Source organism: Lissotriton vulgaris, chromosome 9, assembly GCF_964263255.1.
Source record: "Lissotriton vulgaris chromosome 9, aLisVul1.2, whole genome shotgun sequence".
Taxonomy (NCBI): Eukaryota; Metazoa; Chordata; class Amphibia; order Caudata; family Salamandridae; genus Lissotriton; species Lissotriton vulgaris.
The window spans coordinates 639,039,505-639,057,985 of record NC_141697.1 but is presented as its reverse complement, the minus strand read 5'-3'; the positions used below and the strand labels follow the sequence as shown (position 1 = coordinate 639,057,985).

The following is an 18,481-nucleotide window of genomic DNA, read 5'->3' as shown; positions in this document are numbered from 1 at the left end:
CAAGATTGGCTTTAAAGTGGTGTTGCTCCGGCTGACAAATCTCAAAGGGGCTGGCATCATGGTACATTTGTGTGTGTTCACAGTCTAGCATAGGGTTTATACTGGAGACTCACCATTCCAGAACTAATTCCTACGTGTAATAAGCTCAGAAGGCTCCAGTGCATGGGATATGTGTTGTGCACTGCATTCCATATGGAATGAATCGATTTTTTTGAAAAAAAAGAAAAATGCTACCTTGCTTGAGCCTTCTTCTACTGGGCAAAGCCTGGCCTTGCTATGCTTCATAGAGCTAGCTTTACGTCAGAACCTGTGCATGCTTGCATTGATCCACCCTAAAAATGCCACCTTCAAGCCACAGTTTGTGTGATCTGTAAAATTCACCTTCCCATTGGAACATACCTTTTGCTCTGAATAGTAAATAGCATGCGCCACTTTGTGGATGCTTGCACAGGCATAAAGCCTTAGTAAACCTCAGCCTTCTTCTCTTTCCAACAAACACTTCCATCTTACACTATTTCAACAGTGTGGCAAAATTTATTCTATTTCCAAAAGTGTTGGTTGTCTAGGATCATCATAATGATATAAAAAAAAGCTTTGTTGTGAGCCGTAGCTGGTAATCTTTTATTATTTACCAAGGTAGTTTTCTGGTACACCAATTTATGCTCATTGTTGTGTGCTGTACCGGCAATTAAGAAAACTACTCTAGAAAAATTATTTCCTGTGCAAATCTTGGTTAAGAGTTTACTGATTTTGTAGTCAGTAAAATAACTTGAATCTCAACACCTGTTACTTTTTTTGTGACAGGGAGTAACCTTATATAAATCAGTATTAATCCTCCTTCAATAGGAAGAATGCAGTCCGAACTGCTGGAATACATGCCCTCTAAATGGAACAACAGCAAACCCAGTAAATCTATTAGTTCTGTGTCTCTAGGATGTTAAAAAACACAGTTAATTACTTAAGTGGAAAAACAGGTCATGCAGCCGCAGCCCATGGAGGTATGTGTGGTGGGGTGGTGGGGCCGGGTTGGGTGGGATTTGACAGGTGACAACGAAAATGAAATAAATAATTAAGTTTTCCTTGTCTTCATCTGTCGAAATCCCCCACCCGACCCAGCGCTCTTACCTGCACGGGCCGCGGCTGAGTTCATGCCATGTTTTCTGGTTGAGCTATACATGCTTGTCAGTGACACTCTCTCAGAGTCATGTTTTACCTTTGACCCCTACATGTGTCCTACTTTTGTGCAAAATCAGGATTCACTACACCTTTGGTTATCATGTGGTGCTTACTGTGCCTAATAATGGGGTTGGGCCATTATCCTGGTGTCTAGATGATGTGTCAGTGAGAAGGAAGGGTGGTCCGTAATTGTCAGTGCAAAAAAAATCATCCATTAGCAATTGTGAATTTACAAAATATTCAATTTCTTTCTTGAGTAAACGCTGTGCAAATTGTCCATGGAACTGCAAGTTTTATAACAAAATATAAGGATTTTGGGGCCTTAAGTTCATCATTTAGTAACACAGGAAACACAAGAGGAGCACTGAGAACAAAGACAGCAAGAGGGACAAGAAGAACAAGTGAGGAAAGAGGAGAAAAGTTTGACAATGATCGCGGGGAGGGACAGCGCCAGGATGATCCACTGGATGATCAAGATGGAGAATGTAAATAGGTAGACGGTTCTGTTGCAGTTCGTGTAGTTGGGGTACAGCGGGAAAGTCCAGACGCTCCCTGTTGAGTGAAAAATCGGAGATTCATCATATCCCCAACACTGATCTCAGATCCTTGCCGACACATCTTTAAAATAATCCTACCTTTTTGACTAACCCATATTTCCACAAAATCCATGAGTGCAACAGTCACCATGTGTCAATTAAAACTCTACTTCTGTGTATAACTCTCTTTTCCTGCCATAAGATGTAATCTCCAGAAGGTACATTGATACCAATGATAAAACTATGAATCTTTAAGTTAAACAGTTCAATAATATAAGATTGAAGACAGTGTATATTCAATTTACAGGAAAAGATTTGGCCAAAGACCTCTAACGCATGAGGGGGGGATGAGAGGACAGTAACATTAAATATTACAAAGTATATGTGTAACATTTCACTTTAAATATTTACCATGGAAATAACAGAAAGCATCAGGATGCATTTAGATAGCGTAATCTTTTTGGCGAAGAAGTTATTCGCAATCAGGAAGTCCCAGGAAGCAGTCATGGGGTGGCTACAGTAAAACTGATGCACCTAAGCAGTACTAAGTGAGATGTGTGTCAGATTAAAGAAAATCTCTCCGAAGTCCTTCTTCAGGTGTTTTCACTCACTCGGGGCAATCTCTGACCCCACTTATAAAAGTTCGAAACTTTAAGGTTATTTTTTATGTTAAAATGGCTTTTTATCAGTGGTGAGTAAAGTAAGGCTCCGTTTGAAATACTTTTTGAGTAGGATACCTCGTTTTTCCCTTTATCGTAGAGCTCGGCCTACAACTGATGCTAAACGCCAGTTAATGATTTAGAATAGAATTGTCATCTCCGTGCTGGAAAAGCTGCTTGGAAACTTCAGTCAGTATGGTAGAGACCTAGTCCAATTGTTTTGAGAAAACAAACTCACTATAGCCCAGTAGATCACGTTGGCTTAACACGCCACAATCTGCATCTCATGATAAATAATGTACTTTTCAACTATTAAATCTGGCTTGCCAAAATTTTATGAACGGTGTAGACTATATTGCCCCTGGTAATTAGTGAGTGCTGTAAACTCTATACAACTCAGAACTCCGCCCCTTGCGCAAACTTTGACTCGCTCACCGCCAGGGCCTGCGGAGGAACTACACGTGTTGTGCTTATGTTTGAGTTGTGATTGATGCTGGGTTCCTCCATTCCAGTGACGGCATAAGTAAATATGTCCCTATCTGCCTTTATAGACCATTGAATATTAACTGAATGAGGGTTTCAAGAAGCGAGAAACAGACAGGTGCCAAACTCCACCGCCTTATATCCACGAAAAAACTGAAACTCTTCACCTTCCCCATTTACTTCTCTCACTACCCAAAGTCCCCTCCTGGGCAATCTACAGCACCTCCTATCAATCAATGCAGATCTCAAAGATTCTTCTTCTATGGATTTTACCTGCCCACACCCAATTTGTAAGTTAACCAGACTTGTTTTTTAAAGCTGCATCAGTCAGTACAAAATATCTGCCCATGTAAAGCACTGCGATAGCATCTGGGTCTACATAAACCCTATGTAAATAACGTCAATAAAATGCAAATAATAAGAGATCTGGAAGCATGAAAATACAGGTATTTGGAATCAATTTATGGAACAACATGCCACGGGAAATTTGACTTGGGACACATATATCATATTTTAAACGATGCTTCAAAAAATTACATCCAGCTCTATTTTAGCAACCACTTTACGTGCTCTTAAATAGAAAGTACACAATGAATCTGAGTTTTTTACTCAGATATAGGATGTATCACTTTTCTTACCTTGCCCAAACATTTTGATCCTGGTGGGTATTTTATGTTGTGATGTTAATAAATAGCACAACTAGCCATTCAGAAACAGGAGCCTATCAGTTCACTTTATCTGTAAGTATATTGATAATGATAATCAATATACCCACCTTTTCATGCTCATGCGCTATCTTGTAAATTACTTGTTGTGCTGTGCGCTCTCATTTTGAAGCCATTTCTTCATCCACCATCTTATGGATGGCACTTTGTGTTTATAAATTATCATGCAAATGAACTGCTAATTTCATTAGTAATCTTGTGATTGATAGCTTCCAATTGTTTGATAATACTAGTCCCTAGAACTGTACGACATAAGTAAAGGTATTACCTGTGATAAGCCAAGCAAACCAAAAGAGGCTCAACAGTGCAAGGATGCCATAGACAAGCTTATTTGGCCTCAGTCCAGCCACAATAGATAGGAGGGACATGACGATGACAGTGACGCCATTGACGATGAGGTAGATAGGGATGAAGCGTTGCGCTGGGCATTGTTGCAGATAAACAGAACCTGTGAGTATGAAAACAACAGATCAGTGAAACATCTACATTAGGTGTTGCATTACAGAGCAATAAAAAATTGCCAAAGAAACCTTCAGTAGGGTGGTTGATATTTAGTTTGATCTTCTACCAGGAAATAACACATTGCCAGATACTCCAGACTAACCTGATAGAAGGAAAAAGCCTTATTATAGCCCTATAGCCCGCCATAGAGGGCTATACCGGCTATTAAAGGCCCTCTCCAGCTTTAAAGGCCAGAGCCGAAGGCAAGGGCCTTTAACAAGGGAGAGGGACTTTAATAGCCGGTATAGCCCAGCTACGAAGGGCTATAAGGCTATTAGAACATTCTGCCACTAGAGGGCAGAAAAAAAAAAAAGCCTTTTGGGAGCGTGAGGGGATTGGAATCCCCTCAGGCTTCCTGAAGCCTTTGTGAAACATTGGAATGTTGGAGCTCCAGGCTTATACCAGCCATCATAAGCCCAGAGCACTCTGTTGTTTTCAATGGAGCTCCAAACATTCCAATGTTCTAATAAACTGTATATAATGCAGACAGTATGGCCTCAGACCTCCAAGACACTAAGCACATTCCTGGACAAAACCATGCTGGGATTTGCAGTTGTGTGGTTTGTTGATGAAAGACTATGGACCTCCTTGCAAGTTAGGTCAGTTAAGGCATTTACCACACTTGGTAATGCCATTATCCACGAATGAGGGATTTACCACTCCAGTTATGGTAAATGCCACCTCTTCCTAGTTTTCATCCCGCAACGGAGACGTAACATGGCAAAATATTATGGTAGCACAACAAATTCTGGTTTGCTTGAGTTTCAGTTCAGGGGGGACCTGTCTTGGCATTTCGGACTGGACTGTTCCTATTGGAGCAGAGCCGTGGTTGATTTGCATATAGCTGGGTTTAAACTAAATCGGCATTGTGTGCAAAATAACGAAGGATTGGGATGCAGCCTGAGTGATTACAGTGCCTGATATTAATTCAAGCATTCCATTCAGCACTGTTTTGCATGCACACAAAATTCCACATAATTTGGCATTTCTAAAGGCATTTTCCTTAATTTATTCCATTAGGGAAAACTGCGAGGGTATGTTTAAAACATACCCAGAATCCCCATCCCTTAGTTTACACGGGATCAGAATTTAGCAATGAACTTGAAATGGGGGCCTAAAGCAGTTTGGCTTAAAACATATGATTTAAGACCCCTTCTGACTTGACTATGATTTTCCTTTTAGACCACCTGTGTCTTGTCAACTTCTTTTTCTCATTCTTTTCTCCTCCCTTTCTCCAATCCTCATCCCCACCTTTGCTTTGTTCTTTTGCTCTCATTCCAGCCCTCTTCCAATCAATCATTTCTATTGGACCCTCTCTTTCTCTTTCTTTCTCTCCCTGTCTTTCACTCTCTCCTCTCACTCACATTCTCACTCTCTCTTCCAACCGCTCAGTTTCATGTTCTATCTAACTCTTTCAATCTATTATTTTAATTGTTTTTAAAGGCTTTTCTTATAAATATTCGGATCATTTTGGGATCACATGACAATCCATGACTCACACTACTGCCTCAATTATAAGTTGTGAGGCATTATACCTGCAGTCACACCTCAGAGCTCTCACAAAAATGTGACAAGAAGAGCGCATGCTTATCAGCAGAGTCATAACAAGAATGTCAATGAAATCCTATCCTATGCAATTTGTAGAGTTTATGCTTAGGTTGGTTGAATCTAAGCACAGAAACCAACGTGATTCCCTTCCGATGAGTTACCTGCAATACTTTCAAGAGCTGAGGTGAGTCACATCCTGAATATTGGCAGAGGTTCCCTCAACCTCTCGCCTTTGGATTACAGTTGAGGAGGTGAGAACTATTTTTAAGAGACACTCAATTAATTCACTATGACAGCTCTCTTTAGGCTATGGGGACACATTTAAGTCCCTCCTGGCTACTCATATATTTGTCTCAGTGCATTTTGGTGCTTGCAGTTCTGTTCTTCCAAAAGAAAAAAAAAGTGCTGAAGGGCGAGTCTCATTGGGGTTTTGGACAAAAAAGGTATTTAAAAAAGAACTATCCAGAGATGTTATTTGGGCCTGTTTCCAACAGAGACTACTTTACATGTATTTATTGAGTTTCAAAACATAGCAAATGGCCAACAGTCCAGAGATATCTCCTATATAGGGTGAAATTAAGAATGCCTTAGTTGGTGGGAAGTTTGGGGTGGGCCAGTCGCCGGAGATACCAACTTGGTGGGGTGTAATATGGAAGTGTCACAACAGTTTGTCTCGAGTTCTAATAAAACTTTCTTAAAAGAGATGGACAAAGATCGACCATTTCCTAGTTAATGAAGTAGAGCCCAAATCACATGTCGTACACCAAATAAGGCATTACTTGCCAACAGGTTATAAGTATGTATCCATTCAGCATAAAATAATCTTTCGAGGGGTGGTATCTCCTAATCTCATTAGGTGAACTGGAAAAAGGGATGAAAAGAGGATAGAAAAAGGGATGCATATATCAGGGTGGAGGGGAGACGAAAGAGTAGAAGGAGGCAATGAGGTCCTTTGATCTTACCAATGACAATTTCAGCGATGCTCAGTGCTATCCAAACAAGTGACATTAGACCAAGAAGCCATTCTGAAAAAGAAGAAAACATATCAGTCTCTGAAATGCCTACTGCTGATCATCTGTGATACTAAAGGTAGAAGCTATTTAGAAAAGTTAAATAAACAAAAAACAACTTTCAGATTAAACATTCAGTCCCTAACCACCTCACCTTCTCGCCAACAACATGTTAGCATCAAAAACAGAGCTGATTTAAAGGCCATCCGGACCCCACTTATTTCTGTAATTCTCGTCTCTTCCTGTCTTATAATTCTCAGCTCTTTACTTCTTGTAATTCTCAGCGAAACATGTTTCAAGTCACACAGCAAGTGATTTTTCTTTTTAGTTCATTTCAAACATATTTTTGCATATTTATTGCCATTTCCTATTTTAAACAGTGAATTATAATTTCTAATTGCAAAATAAATTCATAGCATACAGGTACTCTACTTTGTGAGTTAAGAACTCGTAAAAAAAAAAAACGCCAGTACGCGTTTCAATCTAGGTTTCATTACCTGTGTACTCTTTGAAGGCAAGTCTAGGCATCCGACTCAATATGTGCCGTTTGTTCTAAGAATATATCGAAGGAAACCCCATACCTCTCTTCTATGTTGTTACTGAATCGCAAAATTGGTTTGCGATTCAGTATGTGGAAGGGGAGTGTTTAGGGCATCCCTTCCAAATAGCGATTCACAGTGGTATGTAATATTGTTTTGGGACCAAATTTCGTTCAAAAAACATAAATATTGTGCCACCAATTCAAAGGTGGTAGCAGCCTATTCAAAATTTGAATGGATACTATGGGACCACTTTCCCTTTGTGAACGTGACACAAATATTTTTTTAAGAGCCGGCATAGGTCCCGTAGACCACTGCGTACTTTAAAAAAAATGAATTTTAAGTGTTTAATTTTTTTCTTTTGAAACATTCCATTTTTCATGAAGTTAAATGGCTGCATTTCAAAGAAAAACGTGTTGAGTTAATCAAAAGCAATCACAGACAAGGTGGTCTGCGGACCCTAGCAGGCCACCATCCCTGTGATGGTTATCATTCCTAATGGGTCGCAAAGTGCGGCCTATCTCATTAATATTTATGAGGTGGGTCAGTTTACGACCCATTAGGAATCGTTAATTAAACTCAACAAGTTTCATACCTTAGGAATAGTGTTTTCCTAACTAATTAGGAAATCACTATTGGACTCCACCATCACCCCAAGAAGGCAATTATCCATACAACCACATACATCAGTGTGACCACAGCAGGGCTTCTCTGTGGCTCCCACCCCCATTATGCATTAAGATAAAAACGTTTTGTATCATTTAGTAGGTGATCTATTCAAGCAAATCTAGCTAACCAGCTGAAAACAACCTTCTTTCCAGGCCCCAGCCTCAACAAATAACTTATGTAAATCATTGATTGAATACTTACACCCACAGCAGTGGTATCCATTCACATAGAAAAAGTAGTGTCTGAGGGACAGATTCCACTTTGGGAATGTGGGCTATTGGGAATGAGGAGCTTCTAGAGTTCCAAGATACTGCTGCATGCACCCAGCAAGGCATTTGCCAAATGCATACTCTATGTTTTGATTGCAGCTCCTGTTCCTTTTTAGCGCAGGAAGTGGATTGATAAAATAAAATGTTTTTAAGAAAGTAAAGACAGGGATGAGGTCCTCTGCCTCCTGCCCTCCTTCATTCCTACCATTCTGCACCATTCACAGACAGAAACCTGTCCCATTGATGTTAATAGGACAGGATTCTGCAAATCCTACTGAATGTTCATTTTGTGCTCAAGAGTAATATATCGAAAACAAAGTCGAAAACGAAGGTACACTAAGAAGGCGTTCGGTGTGTTCCATCACCAACTGCCTTGCAAATCAGCCCATAGTAAATCTGGGCCTGTATAACAAATATGGTGGCTTTCCCTCGTTTTAGATTGGTGCACCTTTAAAAATATGCGCCTTGCGCAAACAGGGAAAGCGGGCAATATTACCATGAATGCTCTGCCCCCAGGGCAGCCGCGAACTAGTGCTGCCTTGGGGGCAGCGCATCCAAGAGAAGTAAAACACAGCTGCTTCCAAGCCGCTCCGTGTTTCATTTGCAGGTGGCACCCCCTTGCACTTCAAGAGGGGTGAGAGATCCCCTTGCAGGTTGGTGCAGTGCGTGACTGCACCCGCCTACAAGGGGATGTCAGTGAGGTCCATAGGACCCCCTTGCTCCCCTCTAAAAGGCTGCCTTTAGCAGGCGTCTCCGAAAGTCATTTTTGCCCTTTGTCTGCGTCCAAAATAGGGTGCAGGCGCAGAGGCAAAGTGATTCCCTCATTTGTATGGGGTCACTCCTCCGTGCACATGAGGAAACACCCTCTGATGATAGGCTGATGATAGTGCTGGTGTTCAATGTGTGCCAGAGCTATCTGTAATATATAATGGGCCGCAGAAGCATCTGAGGCCCCTTCTGTAATACCAAAGTGTCCCGGGTGCACCAAGCTGGCGCACATGCTCTTTGCACCCCTGAGGCATCTGGGTAATACGGCTCCATGTCCCCAAAACCACAGGGACCTGGAGACTGCAATGGCCGGTCAGCTGTGAAGATGTTTGTGCCGCATGGTATGTCAAGCCATGAATGGAGATGAGGGTGGAGACTCCATCAGTGATCCATTCATGGAAAAGCTCAGCAGTGACTACGCATAAAGGTGGCCCTAATTCATGTGCATTTGTGAGAAAAGCAGTGACAGGAAACTTATTTTTCCGAATAGAAGGATTTCCATTTCCAGAGGAACTCAACCATCAAACACCAAGAAATGTCCAACACCAAGAAAACCCCAAAATGAAATGATAACCTTAGTTAATTGAAATGCAGTAAATTAACCAAATACTCACTGACACACTGAGCGGCACAGCAACAGCAACTCTTGACTGATGTATCCTGTGCAAACATAAGACAGTGATTGCATTAGAACTGAGATCAAGCTTGGCATTTAAGCTTTGGGTCTGGTTTGTGCTAGCAGTGAGCTGTGATAGGCGTGCCTTCATGCTGCCTTTAACCATGAAGAGTCACTACTGAAATGCGCTACGAAGCCTCAATAAGGGTGCGCTATATAAACGCTAGTTAAAAATAACAGTAAAGAACAAAATGAATTTGCAACTGAGATATGTGTGTGTGCTCATTCTGTACCATAGGTCCTCTTTGGGTTTAATATTGGCATTTGTGAGCCTCACATCTGCCCTTGCTCAGCCAAGGAAGAAGGTTGTGGATGTGAAAGAGAACCACACTTCCACTCTTCTCTTTCAAGTATACTAGAAGCCCTTATTGATTCCATATTGATACTTTTTGATGTTTCTACGTTTTTTACATCTGTGCATTTACCTGGCAGTCCTGATGCACTCTGTCTTGGGCCATGACTCCGTTGTCTGCCGGCTTTCTTCGGGTTCAGTCCCACAGCACACCAAGGATGTCCTTTTGAGCCAATGATTGACTGTTTTTCTTGTTGGCCGACCTGCAGAAAAGTTAGGATTAATTAGTTTGATAATCCCAAATGCACAACTTAGCTTGTCAGTTTAGCTGAACTTCACTCTTTCTTCCTTTTGATCTCCCTTGCAATCTCACTCCTGAGTGCCTTGAACTCTCTTTCTTTGTTGTCAGTGCTTCTTTCCCTGTTTTATGCTGCATTCTGCCTCTTTCTTTCACTCCGTAGCTTGTTTTACCTTTCTTGCTCACTTTTCCTTTGACTTGTATGTCAGAATATCGACCAAAGAACTATCAACTACCAAAATATTGTGGAGGTAGGTTTCAGGGAGGAGGTAGAAAATGAAAATCCCTCCACTTTAACCGTAACTCTGATCACACCCAGCATGCCAAGTGAGCAAACATTCCCTTCAGTGAATGTTGTTTAGCTTCTCATCCTCCTTCCATCAATTCATACATTTATGCTTTACCAATTTATATATTAATTCAATGATTCATCCATCCTTCCTTCCTTTCCTATCGATCCTGACAATCTTCCCCATCTGCCCAGTCTTTATCCTTCCCGCTGTTCACCCTTTTATCTGTTGACCATTTCACTCTTCCATCTATCCTTGTGCTCTTCCATCTTCCCACTCTTTCATGCTTCGATCAATCAATCAATCAATCAATCAATCAATCAATGAGAGTACTTGTAAAGCGCGCTACTTACCCGTGGGGGTCCCAAGGCGCTGAGGGAGTGGGGGGGGGGGGGGGGGTGCTGCTACTGCTCGAAGAGCCAGGTCTTGAGGAGTCTTCTGAAGGCGAGTAGGTCTTGGGTCTGCCGTATGTGGATAGGGAGGGTGATCCACGCCTTGGCGGCGAGGTAGCAGAAGGATCTGCCACCGAAGGTTGTTCGTTGGATGCAGGGGACAGCAGTCAGGGCGAGGCTGGCCGAGCGGAGCTGGCGGGGGGGTTGTGAAAGCTGAGTCTGCTGTTCAGGTAGGCTGGTCCGGCGCTGTGGAGTGCTTTGAGGGTGCGGAGCAGAAGGGGATCCTCTTGTCGATGGGGTGCCAGTGTAGGTCTCTCAGGTGGGGGGTGATGTGGCTGGGACGTTGACGGTCAGTCAGGCGGAGGTGTTTTGGATGCGTTGTAGTCGTCGTAGGTGTTTGGCTGGGATTCCTGTGTAGAGTGCGTTGTCGTAGTCCAGTCCGCTGCTGACGAGGGCCTGTGTCACCATTCTTCTTGTTTCGGTCGAGATCCACTTGTAGATCCTGCGGAGCATGTGGAGGGTGTTGTAGCAGGAGGAGGAGACGGCGTTGACCTGCTTAGACATGGAGAGGTAATAGTCGAGGATGAATCCTAGATTGTGTGCATGGTCGGTGGGTGTTGCTGCTGTTCCCAGTGTGGTCGGCCACCAGGAGTCGTCCCAGGCTGAGGGGGTGGGTCAGAGGATGAGGACCTCCATCTTGTCCGAGTTCAGCTTCAGACGGCTGCTTCTCATCCAGTAGGCGACGGCCTTCATTCCCTCGTGAATCTTGGTTTTGGCAGTATGTGAGTCCTTGGTGAGGGAGAGGATGAGCTGGGTGTCGTCGGCGTAGGAGATGATGTTGAGGTCATGATGGCGGGCCACTTGCGCGAGGGGGGCCATGTAGACGTTAAACAGCGTTGGGCTGAGGGATGAGCCCAGGGGGACGCCGCAGATGATGTTGGTGGCTTCGGATCAGAAGGGTGGGAGGAGGATGCTCTGAATTCTGCCGGAGAGGAAGGAAGTGGTCCAGTCAAGAGCCTTCTCTTGGATTCCCGCTTCTAGGATGCGTGTCTTTAGAGTGCGATGGCAGACCATGTCGAAGGCGGCTCACAGGTCCAGGAGGATGAGGGCTGAGGTTTCTAGTTTGCACCAGATGTCATCTGTGGCGGCGATGAGGGCAGACTCAGTGCTGTGGTTTCATCTGAATCTGGACTGGGATGGGTCCAAGATGTTGGGCCGGAGGTTCTTGAGGTTCTAGGGGTCCGCTTTGGGCTTCTAGAGGAGGGCATTGATTTTGGCATGCTTCCAGCTTTCCGGGAATGTCGTTGTTTTGAAGGAGATATTGATGACCTTCCTTAGTTGGGGTGTGATGGCTGAGTCTGCTTTGTTGAATACGTGGTGTGGGCACGGGTCAGACAAGGTCCTGAGTGGATGAAGTTCATGACCTTGCGTGTCTCATCATCATTGACGTTGTACCAGGAGGTCAGGCGGTTGGCGCTGGTGGTGTTCACAGGGGAGGTGGAGTCTGGCGTAGTCAGGGCAGTCGTGGTGTTGAAGTTGTTGTGTATGTCAGCGATCTTGCGGTGGAAGAAGATGGCTAGTGAGTCGCACAGTTCTTGTGAGAGTGGGATGTCGTTGGCGTTGGTGCTGGGGTTGGAGAGTTCCTTTAAAAGGCTGAAGAGCTCTTTGCTGTCATGTGTGCTGTTATTCAAGCAGTCTTTGAAGGAGGATCTCTTGCCTAATCTGATGAGGTGGTGGTGTCTGTAGGTGTTGGCCTTGTGGGCTGCGTGGTTGTCCGGGGTGCTTCGTGGAGCCATGTCTTCTCCAGTTTCCGGCATGCACGTTTCGAGGTCTGGAGCGCGTTGGTGAACCAGGTGGCTCTCTTGTTGGCGTGGTTGTTGGAGGGTTTCTTGAGCGGGGCGAGGGTGTCGGCGCAGTCGGCGATCCACTGTCTGAGGTTTTGGGCTGCGGCGTCTGCGTTGGTGGGGTCGGTGGGTGGGTTCTTGGTGAGGGAGGTGATCAGCTGGTCTTCGGTGACTGCTCCAGCAGCGGCGAGGAGCTGTTAGGTGCAGTGGTGCGTAGATGGTTTCTTGTAGGTGAAATGGATGCAGCGGTAGTCGGTCCAGTGGAGTTCGGTGGTGTGGTTGAAAGCGACGTGGGAGCCTGTGGAGAAGACGAGATCCAGGGTGTGGCCAGCGGCATGGGTGGTTGCGGTGAAGAGACCAAGGTTGGTGAGGTTGTTGATCAGGGTGGCAGAGTTGGCGTTGCTGTTGTTCTCGAGGTGGAAGTTCAGATCCCCGAGGAGGATGTAGTCTGTGGAGGCGAGTGCGTGGGTGCTGGCGAGGTCGGCAATGGAGTCGCTGAACTGAGCCCGGGGGGTCTGTAGATGAGTGTTCCTCTGAGGGTGGTGTTGGGGTCGGTGTGGATCCGGAAGTGAAGGTGTTCGGCGGTGTCGAGGGTGTCGTCTGCATGGGTGGCGACCTTGAGGGTGGACTCGTGGTCAACGGGTATTCCTCCTCCGGTTCCGTTGGCGCGATCCCTGCGGGATGGCTATAGCGATGTCGGGCGCGAGAAGCCGTTCCACCAGGTCTCGATCAGGAAGGCCACGTCTGGGGCGGAGGTGTCGAGCAGATCCAAGAGCTCGACGGCGTGATAGCGTGCAGAGCGGGTGTTGAGTATGAAGCGGAGGTGGTTGGGTCCAGTCCTTGGAGGTTTGGTGGTTCTGTCGCAGGTGAAGCTGCAGGTGTGGCAGGAGAAGGGTCCATGGGTCAGTTGCGGGGCGGCCTGGAAGCAGGTGTGGTTTCAGCCGGCATTGAGTGCGTGGAAGGGGCTGGCGTCGTAGTGGATTCTGGTGTCGTGGCATTCGTGGGGTCTTGGAGTTCTGGCGCTGGGCACGGTCCAGGCGCGGATGGGCTCAGACAAGCTTGCCTTAGGCCCTCCTTGAGCGCGCCAGCAGCACGCCCGCTGCGCGCGTCCGCTACCGCTTCTCGGCCTGCAAATGAGGTGGCTTGCGAGGGAGGAGCAGCTGGGAGGCGGGAGCGGGGAGCCAAATGGGTGTGCAGAGGGGCAGGGCCGTGGGGAAGCAGCGCCAGGAACGTGCCGGATCAGGAGCGGCGGGGGGCGGGGGAACTGGTGCACGGGGGAGAGGGGATGGGAAAAAAATAAACCATGAAACAAGGAGGCAGCAAGGAGGCAGGAACCAGGCAGTCAGGTGACGAGCAGCAGCGTGGGGGCGACCTGCCTGCAAGCAGGGTCGAAGGTCGCTCATTCAGTGTTTCACCCTTCCATCCTCAATGGTCGATCCATTCAGTCTTTCACCCTTCAATCCTACTTTTCACCTTTTCTTCATTATATCTTTCGGCATTTACTTCCATTCTTGCAACCTTCTTTTGACCACCAGCTCTTTCCTCTTCCTTTCCATCTACCCATGTTTATGTCTGTCATCTCATCCTTATTTTGTTCTTTCTTACTACAAACAGTGGAAAAGTTAATAGCCCCCCTACGTCGCTATCTAGGAGCCCGCCAGTATAAGATAGCCTGGAGAATCTGTAGAGTAGATACGTCCTCTGTTAAAGTTTCTCTTAAGGCAAGAATCTCGAGAGAATTTGGCACATTCGTAGCAGAATCCTTCTCTGTCCCTACTTCAACCCACCTAGGCCTCTGACTGGTCAGACACAAACGTACTTTGATGTATGGCACGGTTTTATTGTATTACCTAACTTGTGCTATTTTGGAGTACGTAATTCATCCATTTTAAATGAATTGTTTTTACTCTATAGATATCAAAGTATAACATTGTACTGTTTGGGTTTATTGTTTTTTTCAATCTAGTGCTGTTACTGAGAATGTAACACATCCTGAATTAGTTTTATCCTTTTACGGTATGATGTATTTGTACTTGCACTGATGAATTGTTACTTTTATGGACTATGACCGAAATAAAGTAACAAAATGAAATGAAATGACTGACTCAGTTAGATACAAACCACCTTAAACCGTGGGAAATAACTGTCTATAGACTTCTGCTTTAGGTTTGAGACACTGGGTTAGACTGAGAACCTACCGATTTTCTTAGATTCCACTGCATGTATTTACGGACACTGAGTATATAGTTCACTGGTCACTTTTCTAGAAACACTACTTCTAACTCTGAACTACCTAATCCTACCCGAGAGATTGATATGAACTACTTTCACCAGGTTCAAAAAACCTTGGAATACAGATTTACAGGAATATCCCCAAAACACTTTTAAATAGCACGTGCATCTGTAAATATTACAGATCAATAAGATGAAGGTCGTTTTACTCACACTCTCAGGAAAATTCTTCCTTTTGGAAATAGAAATTAAGCACGCAATTATCGTCTCATCAGATTTTCAACACAATAGTACACATTCCAAATGTAGTTTGTTGAAAATTAAAAACAGTCGCCATCTTACAGCAGCTTCAAATCCCAACATGGCAGCAACCCTTCCCTCCGAAGACCAAGAGGGTACAACCAAGCACTTACCTTCCTGAGAGTTTGAGGATTGTTGGCAGAGAAGGTGCCGGGCTCTTTCAGTGCTGGTAAATGTGTGTGCCTCGAAAGAGGTTTTATAGCACCGCTGCCACGTTGCCCAATATGTAATTAACAGCACACACCCTACACGAAACCTCATGAATATTTATCACCTGCAAGGAAACAATGAAACATGTGGGCTACTGAATCAGGAATGTTAAAGAGGAAAGTCACGTTTATGCTATCAGCCCGACCAGGACAAATTCCGCAAATTGATTAGGTACAAAAAAATCCTAGAAACAATTGATTCTTAAATACATCACCCACCGACAAGTGAAACTCGAGCAGCACATTCGTACTTCTCAAGCAAGGGCTACATTCGAAATCTGAACTTTCTGGTAAAAACTTTCAGAGTGACACAGAACCAGCTGTGAAATGAAGGCTTTTAGGAAAGAAGCAGGATGATCAGGGGTTCCGTATACTTGTCGATCTTGGGGGTAGGTTTTCTTCCTTCTGAGGTGCCCATGTAATGCCATTTGTTACACCACAGCGCACTGGAGACTGTAGTTCCCATTTAAAACCTACAATGTCCTTGGTTCAGACAAGAGGTGGTATCACCACTAACTCTGATACTGTCATGGAGTGCCTACTCTGGTATGGTGGTCGTCAATAACACCATAGAGAGAAGAGTGTCCCTCCCAATGCATCGCCTCCTTTGAAAGTGGGGATCTGGGAGATCATACAGTAGAGCGCCATGTTTACTGAAGTCCTAATCTTTTAGGAGCAACTTAGGGTTCCCATGAGGGAGGGTGCTGGCCTTGACTGTTCCTCACCCTCTGGAGGCCCTCAAGCTCCCTCACAGACTAAAGCTGTAGGTGCCCCTGCTTATGTACTGTGTGCACAGTCTAAAAAGTACTCACAGACTCAGTGCCCCTGTGGCCAGCCATCGGATGTGACTGCATCCATATGAGGGGAGGTTCTTTAATCCCTTCACTGCGGCGGCTATTCCGCCACAGTGCTAAGGGGGCAGGGCGGAAATGCGGCAGGCGTATGCTGGTGACGGAACCGCTCCGTCACCAGGGTCGGTTGCGCTGTGCTTATGACGGAGCGGTTCCGTCATGACCCCGCCCGCTCAATAGAACGCTCAGCGCAGGCGCGGAATTCCCGCCGCGCAGGAGAGTGAGCGGGCCATGACGGAACCGCTCCGTCATCAGCACAGCGCGTCCGCGGCTGATGACGGAGCGGTTCCGTCATCAGCAGGGGAGGGGTTAAGGTCACTCCACAGTCACACCAGGATGCTGGCAAAGTATGTGTGATCGGTGTCTAGTTTTTCTCCTCCAGTCCTCCTTGCACATTTGAATGCTGCCTTACTAGGAGTATGCGCATGTGCAAAGGGAATTCCCTCATTTTCTTGGGGTACGGCTCCGTAAATCAGAGAGCACTCTTATTTCCAAGGCATAAATGGGCGCTACCCTATAGACTTTCTCGAGGTCAGTATTACTGTAAGAATTCTTGTCTCCACTTCAGTAATATCAGATGTCAGAGGGTGTGCAACCTTTGGTTTCACTCTGCACAATTTATACAACATGCAAGAAGAACATAACATTTCTGCTTAGGTGCAATCAAGTTCAAGTTCAAGTTCAGAATTTGTATAGCGCACTACTCACCCAGAGGGTTTTTAAGGCGCTTTAGGGAGGGAGGTGATTTACTTATCGAATATCCAGGTTTTTAGTTGCTTTCTGAAAGAGAGGTGGTTCTGAGTGAGGCGGAGGTGGATGGGGAGAGAATTCCAGGTTTTTGCCGCTAAGTAGGAGAAGGATCTTCCCCCCATGGTGGATCTGTGGATGCGCGGAATTGCGGCGAGGGCTTGATTGGACGATCGTAGTTGGCGGGAGGGGGTGTAGAAGGATAGACGCGTGTTGAGTCATTCGGGTCCTAGGTCGTAGAGGGCTTTGTGTGCGTGGGTGAGAAGACGGAACATTATTCTCTTGTTGACAGGGAGCCAGTGGAGGTCTTTCAGGTGGTCAGAACTGTGAGCTTGCCGAGGGATGTCTAAAATGAGTCTGGCTGAGGCATTTTGGATGCGTTGGAGTTTTTTCTGTAGTTTGGCTGTGGTTCCGGCGTAAAGGGTGTTGCCGTAATCCAGTCGGCTTGTGACCAGTGCGTAGGTGACTGTCTTTCTTGTTTCGGTGGGGATCCAACGGAAGATTTTTTTGAGCATTCGTAGGATGTTGAAGCAGGATGATGATACGGCATTGACTTGTCTGGTCATCGAGAGGGAGGAGTCTAGGATGAAGCCAAGGTTATGTGCGTGGTCCGTAGGTGTCGGTGCGGTTCCGAGGGCCGGTGGCCGTCAAGAGTCGTCCCAGGCAGAGGGGGATGATCAGTGGCGTAACGAAACTTGAGGGGGCCCCCCTGCAAACTACATGGAGGGGGCCCCCCTCCCATCCTCCGTGCCAGTCTAGAGCTCTCAGGCCACCGACCCGCCATACTGCGGGGGATGCGGGGCTATTGTTACACCACTGTAACTAATCCAGCCGTTATAAGTAACACTGGATGGTGGAGTCAAAGGTTGGGCTTAGTCTGCCAGCAGGCTATCATAGGTGGTGGTTCATTCATTACAGGGTCTCTGCCATCAGTACGCCAGGGAAGTTTGCCCAATTCTAGGTGGGTTTTCTGATGCAGACTCCTGTCATGATATACAACATCGGGCCCACTCATCGTTCAGTTTTGACAAAAGTGCATCCACTACTCCTTTTCATTTCCGTTTTAAAACATTAGACAATGCGACAATGCAGTATTTCAAAAGCAGATGTAACTACAAAGAGCACATTTTGATAATACATTTTTATTAATAGACAATAGCAATCTTAAGAGGCATTGCATAGCTTCATACACACCGTGACCCCAATTCCATCACAGTCTCTCTCTCAGTGAGTCAGTCTCTCTCTCTCAGTCAGTCAGTCTCTCTCTGTCATTCAGTCTCTCAGTCAGTCAGTCTCTCTCAGTCAGTCAGTCTGTCAGTCAGCCAGTCTGCCAGTCTCTCTCTCTTTCTGTCAGTCTGTCAGTCAGTCAGTCTCTCTCTCTCTCTGTCAGTCAGTCTCTCTCTCTCTCTCTGTCAGTTTCTCAGCCAGTCAGTCTCTCAGTCAGTCAGTCTCCACTCTCTTTCCATT

General features: G+C 45.6%; 1 protein-coding gene across 1 annotated transcript; it reads right to left on the bottom strand.

The window, feature by feature from the left end:
* Positions 1-214: 214 nt before the first annotated feature.
* LOC147692016 (transmembrane protein 272-like) lies at positions 215-10,079 on the bottom strand. The gene is made up of 5 exons (XM_086936722.1): positions 9,985-10,079; positions 9,498-9,543; positions 6,591-6,653; positions 3,848-4,027; positions 215-1,728 (listed from the first exon to the last, which is right to left on the bottom strand). Exons 1-5 carry the CDS (start codon positions 10,015-10,017, stop codon positions 1,508-1,510), a joined length of 543 nt encoding a protein of 180 aa, XP_086792848.1. The 5' UTR covers positions 10,018-10,079; the 3' UTR covers positions 215-1,507.
* Positions 10,080-18,481: the final 8,402 nt, after the last annotated feature.

Excerpts from the sequence above, each read along its gene's own strand:
- LOC147692016 (XM_086936722.1), bottom strand. The coding sequence starts at position 10,017 with ATGGCCCAAGACAGAGTGCATCAGGACTGCCAG. Across the intron at positions 9,544-9,984 it reads GAGTGCATCAGGACTGCCAG|GATACATCAGTCAAGAGTTG; the intron begins GTAAATGCACAG and ends ATGTTTGCACAG. Across the intron at positions 4,028-6,590 it reads CATCGCTGAAATTGTCATTG|GTTCTGTTTATCTGCAACAA; the intron begins GTAAGATCAAAG and ends TCATACTCACAG.